Here is a 9,444-nt window from a genome sequence, read left to right as displayed (position 1 = left end):
AACTATCTCAAAATTCATTTTTCCGCTGTTATTCATACTTCAGTTTGGTGTTTCTGAATGTATTCTTCCTCACAGCAACTGTTGACAGGTCCAGCCCTGTAACCATCTGGCTCCTGAAGTAATGAGACCAAATGAAATGGAGCTTGAAGAAATTAACATTCTTTCCTTAATCTATTAATAACTGAAAAGTGTTGATTTTGGTGACAGCTAGATACTTTATTATGAGGCATATTGGTTAATTAAAGCATCATAATGAAGGTTATAGGAATGCATATCCCTCCAGAAATACACATATTTTTAATAAGCATAATTTGATTCTTCTCACAGGCTCAAAAAAAGTCAGTGAAAATGTTATGCACAAAGAAAATCTCAACAAAGGATAAACAGACAATTTTGTACGTATGTAGCATGATTATTGTTGTTTTATTATGTTAAGTGTGCCTGTGTATATCAAATACAGCTGCTGTGTATCAATAGAAGTTGCAAATAATTAGAGGTTTTCCAACTCCATCGACCTACTGTCCCTTAATTCTTCTTCCCCCATCTATTTACTCTCAGATGATATTTGCAGCTTTGTAGGGTCCTTATTGGGGTAAGGAGATCCTCCAATTTTGCCAAAGTTGAAAATGCATAGACTTTTGATATTTAGATCATGGATGATGAGATTTCCTTGCTTTCTTTGATGTTTTGCAAACATTTTCTTTATGTCCGTAAAAACTTTACAAAAACAATACTTTACTGCACACAGAGCTGTCCTTAATCACAGACTGGGTATTTCATCTTTTTCCCTTACCTTTCCCTCACATTGAGCTCGGAGACATTCTGGGTTCCCCTTGTTGCTGTGTTAATGTATAGCCACAGTTAGTCTAAGAAGTTACCCCCAAATCTCATCAAGAAATTATTTTTTCAGGGCGCCTGGGTGGCTCAGTTGGTTAAGCAACTGCCTTCGGCTCGGGTCATGATCCTGGAGTCCTGGGATCGAGTCCCACATCGGGCTCCCTGCTCGGCGGGGAGTCTGCTTCTCCCTCTGACCCTATCCCCTCTCATGCTCTCTCTATCTCATTGTCTCTCTCAAATAAATAAATAAAATCTTTAAAAAAAAAAAAAAAAAAAGAAATTATTTTTTCAGTGTTTACAGTCTTTGCTCAACTTTAGTGTATCTATGTATGCACTTTTTAGGGAAGTTCAGTATCATTTTTAATCCTTGACTGGTATCCCATTAAAAGAATACCCACAAAAACAAAAAACAAAAAACAAACCCACAAGTAAATTCCCAAGGTTTTCTCTGCCAAGAAATTAAATGATGTATGTGTGCGTTTTCATGGCACAAGTTTGCTGCACTATTTCCTTCTTGTTTTCCCTCTCATTTTGCCATTGTCTTTCAACTAGTTAGACACAAAGTCCCCAGGGGATAGTGGATTTTTCTCTCTTGCTATTTCTCTCCCAGGACAGACCATACAAGATTGAGTGGAAAAGTAAGGTAAAGGTCTAGATAATTCAGGCAAAAACTGGTTAATGACAATCGGGCGTGTGTTTTCCTACTTTGGGCCTCAATTACCTACTTTGGTTGTCAAAGATGGAAAATTACTGAACTGGGATTAGAACTTTAGTATAAATATTGACTTTCTGAACAGAGAGAATGTACTTCCTCCTGGTTTTCCTATTTTCTTTGTTGGGCTCAGTCCCCCTTTGAGTTCTTCTTTCTTATTATCCTGACACCTCCTTTCCCTTTTCTTCCCCATCCTCTGTATTATTGATGCCAGATGAGCATCAACACCTTTGTATAAACGCACCCTCAACATTAGACTCTGCAGGCACGTGGGGAACACACATCCTCATTCTGTGATAAGCATGTCAGTTAATCACTGATGGGTGCTTATCCCTGTTTGTTTTGAGAAGTAATTCTATTTTCCAAAATACAGTTAAATTGCATTATTAAGCAGAATCACAGAGTCAACTTTACATGGGCTATAGAGTACTTTGGCGGCCCTTCTAGAATCCCCAGCCAGAGCTTTGCATATCAGGATCACCAGGCTGAGGGACTGGAAACAGATTCAAGGCTATTGTGAGGTCTGTCAATCCTTATCTGCTGTGGCCACAGTGAGGTCTGATTCCAAAGCAAGGGCAGAGAATTCTCCATCTCACACCCTGAACTGGGAGCCAGAAAACTCTTAAGGCAAAGTCAAAAACCATGACAGCTAGGTCAAGGTCATGCTTAGTAGATTTCGCACCCAAAATTGGAATACTAGTGCTCAATATTTCTTTCAGAAGATTGGGAATAAGTAAAAATAATGAAAACTTTGCTGGAGGCACTCAACGGTGGCCACTGTACAGACCAGACCCTCCCAGTTCCCACACCTTGCTTGGCTTCCTCTGCAACCATGTCTGACAAACCTGGTATGCCTGAGATTGAGAAATTCGGTAAGTCAAAATTAAAGAAGACAGAAACGCAAGAGAAAAATTCACTGCCTTCAAGAGAGACGATGGAACAGGAGAAGCAAGCAGAGGAATCCTAAGGAGGCGCCACAGATATGCACTCTCCATTCCATCAGCATTGCCTTCTCACTTTACTTCCTTTAGCTGTTTAACTTTGTAAGATGCAAAGAGTTGGATCAAGTTTAAATGACTGTTATCCCTTTGTACATCAAAGTATGGAGAACCGACCAGGAAGGCCACGACTGCCTCTCCCATCTGCCTGTCCGGCTGGCAGGGAAAGAAAAGAACTTGCGTGTTGGTAAAGGAAGAAGCTAGGTGGGATGACCATGAAATCGAGGGTAAAAACCAAGCCAGTCCCAGGTGCTCTGCAGGCTGTCAAATGCAGTGCAGTTAGAGTGCCTTTTTTTTTTCTCAAATGATTTTAATTACTGGAATGCACAAGTTTTTAATATGCAAATAAAAAGTTTTAAAACCTGGGGGGGGTGGGGCAGAATTTTGTTGGACAAAGTTGTATCTAAATCAGTGACCCCTCGATCAATGACAGAGAGTGGACTTCAGAATAATCCAAAGCTACTCTTGTCTTTCTTTTAGTTATGCTTTTAAATGGGTCCATCCCTCTCACACAAACACTGTCACTGACAGGGTATAAAAGTTCAGCATCAGGCACAGCAACCTGTCTGGGAGTCTTCCAGCTTTTCCATCCTATTTTTTTCTTTTCTTTTCTTTTTTTTAAGATTTTATATATTTGATAGAGACCCAGCGAGAGAGGGGACACAAGCTGGGGGAGCGGGAGAGGGAGAAGCAGGCTTCCCGTGGAGCAGGGAGCCCGATGCGGTGCTGATCCCAGGACTCTGGGATCATGACCTGAGCCGAAGAAAGATGCCCAACGACTGAGCCACCCAGGTGCCCCTCCATCCTATTTTTCTACTAGCATCAGACACTACCTACTTTAGACCTTCTTGGCTCTCCTATCTCTTAGCTTCTACCTCTGGTCCTAGCTGCTGCTGTCTTCAGTTCTCTGTCCTGACAATCCATTTAGACACCCATCTCTGGTTTGAACCCTCAGTGCTACCTTTCAGTCAATATTTTATTATTTTCTGGTAGCACCCTAAGCACATACAGCTAAGGGTAAGAAATGTTTCTGCTCTTGAATAAACCTTAAGAAGATTTATACCTACCCCACTGGGTAGTTGATTCAGGTAGCATTCCCTATATATCTGCTTTAATTCCAGACTGAAAATATTACTTTACAGTTTGTTTAGATCTTCAGAAATAAAAAGAACCATGTAGTGAACATAAGGCTTTTATAGGACTTGCAGATGGCTTGGGACACATGGTAAAACACCAATGTATTCCTATAAATGTTTTCCTTATTCCTAAGGTGAAGTGGAAACACACTGCATTGTGTTACAGGTGAAACAAGGCCAATGGAAGTCTGCTAATATTAGGGTAGAAACTTGGGGCCTTATAGGATATAAAAATAGAGTTATGGTTAAGTCTATAAAATTTGTCAAATTCAAGCCACAAAATTTGAGACTGAAGAATTTAGAACAAATTTATGACTATGGAACCACATGGATTTATTATACTAGAGCCAAATAATTATTTGAGAATTAGAATAATACTTCTTAAACATGTAAAACATCACCAATGCTATCTAAATGAGGCCTAAAAATAACTATTAGAACTATTTAGAACTTAGATAACTTTAATTTCTGTTCCACACTACAACTTGTATTTTTCTCGAAACATTTTGCTCTTATTATAGAACAAAGAATATATCCCAATATTATAAATGCATAATTTGAGTTACAAAAAGCATAACATAGCCTTGGCAGGATAGTAATTTACACGATGGCCAGAATGCTTTTTTCTTATTTTCCCCTTTTTACAAAATAGAATATGCGATATATTCGTTAATTCAAATATGGAAGAGACTAACAGAATTAGGAAACGTATTTAAGTGACATTGTATCATTCTTAAGTATTTGTTTTAAGTTATCTAAATAAGTAACTTTAAGGTGAAATTATCCTTTTTTTAATACTAAAGATTTTTCTATATATTATGAACAGCGTAAGGGGAGAAAGTAATTTTTCCTCTCAGTTCGGAAACTATTCCAAGATCTTGTTTTACTGTAAATTTACATGGTATGCCCTTCTTTCACAAAGTTACTCTTTGGTTCAATTATGTCAATGTCATCTGAATGAAGTAGCGTTATTTCCAGAGTCAACCAGGTTTTTGCTGTACCTAAAACCTTATGATGCTTCAGAAATTTTATTTTCCAAAGGAATGCTAGAAGTCTCACATTTTATACTAATATATACAAGCCTATGTGTCAAGATTCAATCAGGGAAGCCAAGCTCCTATTATCATAGCAGAAGAGATTTATTCTAAGAATAAGGCTGGACACAAATGTGGAGAAGCTGGGCAAATAGGAGGGTCACTGTGCATCTGCTCTGAAGCATTGGTGTAAAGAGGCTTTACCTAGATTCCTTTTGCTAAGGAATCTAGGAAGCCAAGCAGGTCTGGATTCTGGGGTGGGGCCATGAGAAGAGGTCCACTTCCACATTCAGAGGAAGGCTGTTGCCTCTGCATCTGCTGAAGTATGTGAGGGTCACCACATGTTCAGAGGGAGAGGGAGGACAAACTGGAATTGCCCACAGCTCTGTCAGGCTCTCAGACTGCCTTCCAGCATGCGAACTTACAGAATGAGGGGAATGCTACTTTCCTTCCACCTTCCAAATTTAATGTGACTTTCTCTTTTGTACCACAAACAAGGAAACATACGATGAAGAGTCTGCTGAGCCTTGCTGATACAATACAAACCACCACAGTCCATTCGGTTTACTGAACACTGTGTGAAGGGGGTGCAAAATCTGGGGTGGGGGTTGCAAAATGCATAGCATACATAGCTTGTGTTTATGAGCAGGACATCCTCTCAAAGGAGAGATCAAATGGCCCATTCAACAGTGTAAGCTATCATTCCATAAAGCATAAGAATAAATGCTACAGCCAAAAAATGAAAATGCTGAAAAAACATTGTTTTAAAAAAGAATGTTTTTCATACCAGTTTCGTTACCTACTCCCTACTTCCATTCTCTTAATAGCTTTAAAAATTCTATGTAGGAAAAAAAAGAAAAGGGCTACACTATGCAGAGAGAGATCTGAATAGCTTGTCTGATTTCATTCATTAGAACTAAAGAATTCATAAACTTTTATGATTTCAGAATAACCTTCACTATATCACATTTGCAGAACATATGCTCTGTGAGTAAATGTGAACCCATTTTGTTGAAAGAATAATGTCTTTTCTGAGTTTCAAACCTTTTCATTTGTATCCAAGAGAAACAGACTAAGAATCATAGAGTAAACTGCATTGAAATCTGTTCTATTTACCAGATGGGTAATTTCCAAGGCTCTCCCTTCTTACAAGTACCTCGAGGGAGAGGCACATCCTTTGAGAGAGAAGCAGGAGAGAAAAGATTGGTTTGAATGATAATGAGGCTTGCAAGGAGAGACCTTTACCTTTTTCAATGGGACAGACAGCTTTTTTGATGTCAGTTTAGAACTCCCATTAGCTGTGATAGGAATTATAGGTTTATCAAGAGAAGAATATACCCCTATGGATTAGGTAGCAAGGTCTCCCTCTTTGAGCTTCATTATTATTACAAAAGCCTCATTCATACAAGGCTAATGGGAGGTAGACACATGCTTCAGAGAATAGATCTCATGGGATGAAGTACCACTCAGCTAGTTTCTAATTTATGCACATACGGAAAGAGAAAGATTGTTGCTGTGTTTTCATGTAAATTGGTCCCCCTTCTACTATTCATCACCACCACCCTCTTCCCATTCTCTCCCACCCTGGGAAAGCACACCGACAGTCCAGTCATGGTCCTAGGAAAGCCCCCTAGACCTGCCAGATACAACATCTGGGGTGGGGGTTGCAAAATGCATAGCATACACAGTCCTGGGCTGTATGGATTATTCTCTGTTCCTAAGAAAACCAGCCCCAGAGATGTATTTGTAGATCAGATCCTTGGAGCATAATGACCTCCTGATGTTTCAATATTTGGACAACTATAAGTCTTAGTATTATACTCTATTTGGATTGGGGAATTGGTTGACATTATTTATCAAAATGTGGAAAGCGGTTTAGGAGCATTTCCAAATGACACTCAGGAGAATCAAAATGATTTCTTCTCTTATGGGCCCTGAAGGGAGAGTTCAAAGTTACTAGCTCTTATATAACCACAGTTCCAGGCACCTTGTGGGAAGTGAAGGTGGTGAAGTATTTTGGTATACTGAGAACTTGAGGATGGGAAGTTTGCACCTTCTAGAAGATTTTACCAAGCAAAATTCTTTCTTTCCCCACCCCCTTCAATCTCAAAGTAAATGTCTCTGGTTTAAGTGATGTACAATAATAGCAAAGAGGGATCAGCTGGAGAGCACATATCAGAGAGATAGTCAGGACTCACAGAATTAATTGGGAGCACAGAGGCCTGAAACACCTGTACATAAAAAGAAAAACAAATATATGATTATTGGTGCAAAGATGCTAACCTGTCTGACAGAGGGTTTTACTAACTGGTCTATTAACTGTTGCGTCTGGCTGTGCATTGTGCTCTGTTCTATTTTTTTTTTAAACCTCCTTTACATTTTTAAGTCTGTTCTTTATAAGGCCATCAAAACAAAGGCACCTGATTTTAACAAATGATAGCCACAGCTCAGATTTGGGGAAAATCTCCTGGATTTCTCTCTGAGCATGCATTCTCTGTCAAGAAAAAGCTATTTCCAAAGGTCAGAAAGGAGATGCATATTTATGTTACATGCATTCATGTGTGTCTACAACCATATAAACACTATAAATATATTTTATGGGAAGACAGGGATTATCTTCTATTTAACATTTTCCATTTTAGTAGCTTTCACTTTTACTAGTTGAATACTCATTGTGCTTCCTTTATCGGGGCTACATTCGACTTCAACAGGTCATCAGAGCTGTGTCTTTTCTACTTATTCTTTTCAAATTAATATCACTCATGTTGAGCCTTAGGTGAGCTTCTTACAATTCTAATCTCCATAGAGATGGGGACTAATTGTAGGTCATAATTATAAATAATCTATCTTAAAGTCCTTGATTTGCTGAGAGAGGACTCCAACTACCTCCATAGTGACCTCAGTCTGTACTTTCTGATTAAGTTCTTCTTTCCAGCTTCTCTCTCAACTTAGGCAAAAAACCCGGCAGGCAAAGCATCCGCGATGGGAACCAAAACTCACCCCTCAAGCAACAGGCACTGCCCTGAGCTAGCAAGAGCCCACATGACAGACCCCATGACAGTGATCCACCTGACCTTCACTGCACCCCTGCAGGTACCCATTGACCTTTGTGCCACATTTTTCTTATATAAACCTGGAAGTATTTTTAGCACTTTGGAGACATTCTTTGAGATGTTAGACCGCTGATTTCCTGGTGTTGGCCTCCCTGAAATAAACTCCTCTTTTGTTTCACCCCCAACTCATCTCTTTGCATTTGGATTTTGTCAGCAGTGAGTGGCCAAGCCTGGTCTGTTTGGGACCCTCGGGCAAGGTGCTCTTGTACTCCTATGCTCCGGCTACAGTATCATCTCCTCTTTAATCTACTAATTTTTTTGTTTTTATTTTTGTCTAGAAGACTGATTTCCAACCATCTTTCTAATTCTTCTTTAAATTCTCCACCAGGCTTTGGGACACCTGGGTGGCTCAGTTGGTTAAGCATCAGCCTTCAGCTCAGGCCATGATCCCAAGGTCCTGGGATTGAGCCCTGAGTTGGGCTCCCTGCTCAGCAGGGCATCTGCTTCTCCTTCTCCCCCTGCCACCTTTTTACTATGTCCTTACATGGACTTTCCTCTGTGTTTCTGAAGAGACAGAGTCCTCTGGTCCTTCTTCCTCTTCTTATAAGGACGCAAGTTCCATTAGCCTAGGACCCTGCCCTTGTGATTTCACTTAACCTTAATTGCCTCCTTCAAGTTCTGTCTCCAAATACAGTCACATTTGGGGTTAGGGCTTTAACATATGAATTTTGAGGGAACACGATTCAGTTCATAACATTATCTGTGCAGTTTCAAGACTATTCTGTTTGTGCCACTTTCTAAGTCATGGACAAATATGCCACAAATAAAGACTCTTGCTTGAATTACCATGGCCAAAGCATGTCCTTGAACTGTGGAAAGAGAGGTGACTAACTTTTGCATAATTACAGAAACACTAAAAGATCAATTAACATGGAACTTTATCTGAGATTTTTATGTTTACTCTATGATTAACCACTAGAATAGTTTAAATTATTGTTGAGCAAATATACATCCCAACCTCTCTACTGTGGGTAGAATGTGCTTCCCTGACCATTGAGTTTGCTTTGGCAATGAAATATTAGCAGCCATGATTTAAGTATAGGTTTGAAACATGTTTGGGGAGAAGAGCTTAGCTTCTCCTATTTCAGCCACTGCCATGAGAAGAACATGTTGGCCCAAAGAAGGTAAGAGACATGTGGAGAAGACCTGGGCTCAACCTGTATCTTGGAGCCAAGGCCAGCTACTTGATCCAGTTTGGGTCAACCAAACCCCCCTGACCCCTATGTCCATAAGAATTACATAAATGATAATTATGTGCCATTGAATTTGGAGGGGTCTTTGTTGGGGGAGGTGAGAATGAACTAATCTAGATAGCAGTATCCTCAAGTGGGGTCCTTCTGTAAAAAATAATCCTAAAATAGGTGACATAGGATTCAGGTAGAGGTGGTGGGGAATGAAGAAATTACTATAAAAGACCAGATGAAAAGTGACAAAACCTTCTGAGAAAAAGGTCATCTATATTACATAGCAGCATAACTTTGGTTAGAGTCACCAGCAATAACCTAGAAAATAGAATTATACAGAATACACTCTTCTCATTGAGATTTTCATACAAACATCTTGAGTTTGGGGCAGTTAAGAGAAATAGCCAACTAAATACATTATCTAATAAAT

At 39.5% G+C, this 9,444-nt stretch overlaps 1 protein-coding gene across 1 annotated transcript; it reads left to right on the top strand.

The window, feature by feature from the left end:
* The first annotated feature begins 2,369 nt into the window (after positions 1 to 2,369).
* Positions 2,370 to 2,516, top strand: LOC110586536 (thymosin beta-4-like). The gene has a single exon (XM_044914996.1). It carries the CDS (start codon positions 2,382 to 2,384, stop codon positions 2,514 to 2,516), a length of 135 nt encoding a protein of 44 aa, XP_044770931.1. The 5' UTR covers positions 2,370 to 2,381.
* The last annotated feature ends 6,928 nt before the right edge of the window (positions 2,517 to 9,444 follow it).

Source organism: Neomonachus schauinslandi, chromosome 5 (genome assembly GCF_002201575.2).
Source record: "Neomonachus schauinslandi chromosome 5, ASM220157v2, whole genome shotgun sequence".
NCBI classification, from domain to species: domain Eukaryota; kingdom Metazoa; phylum Chordata; class Mammalia; order Carnivora; family Phocidae; genus Neomonachus; species Neomonachus schauinslandi.
Note: the sequence above shows the minus strand (reverse complement) of the source record. Positions and strands in the feature narration are given on the sequence as shown.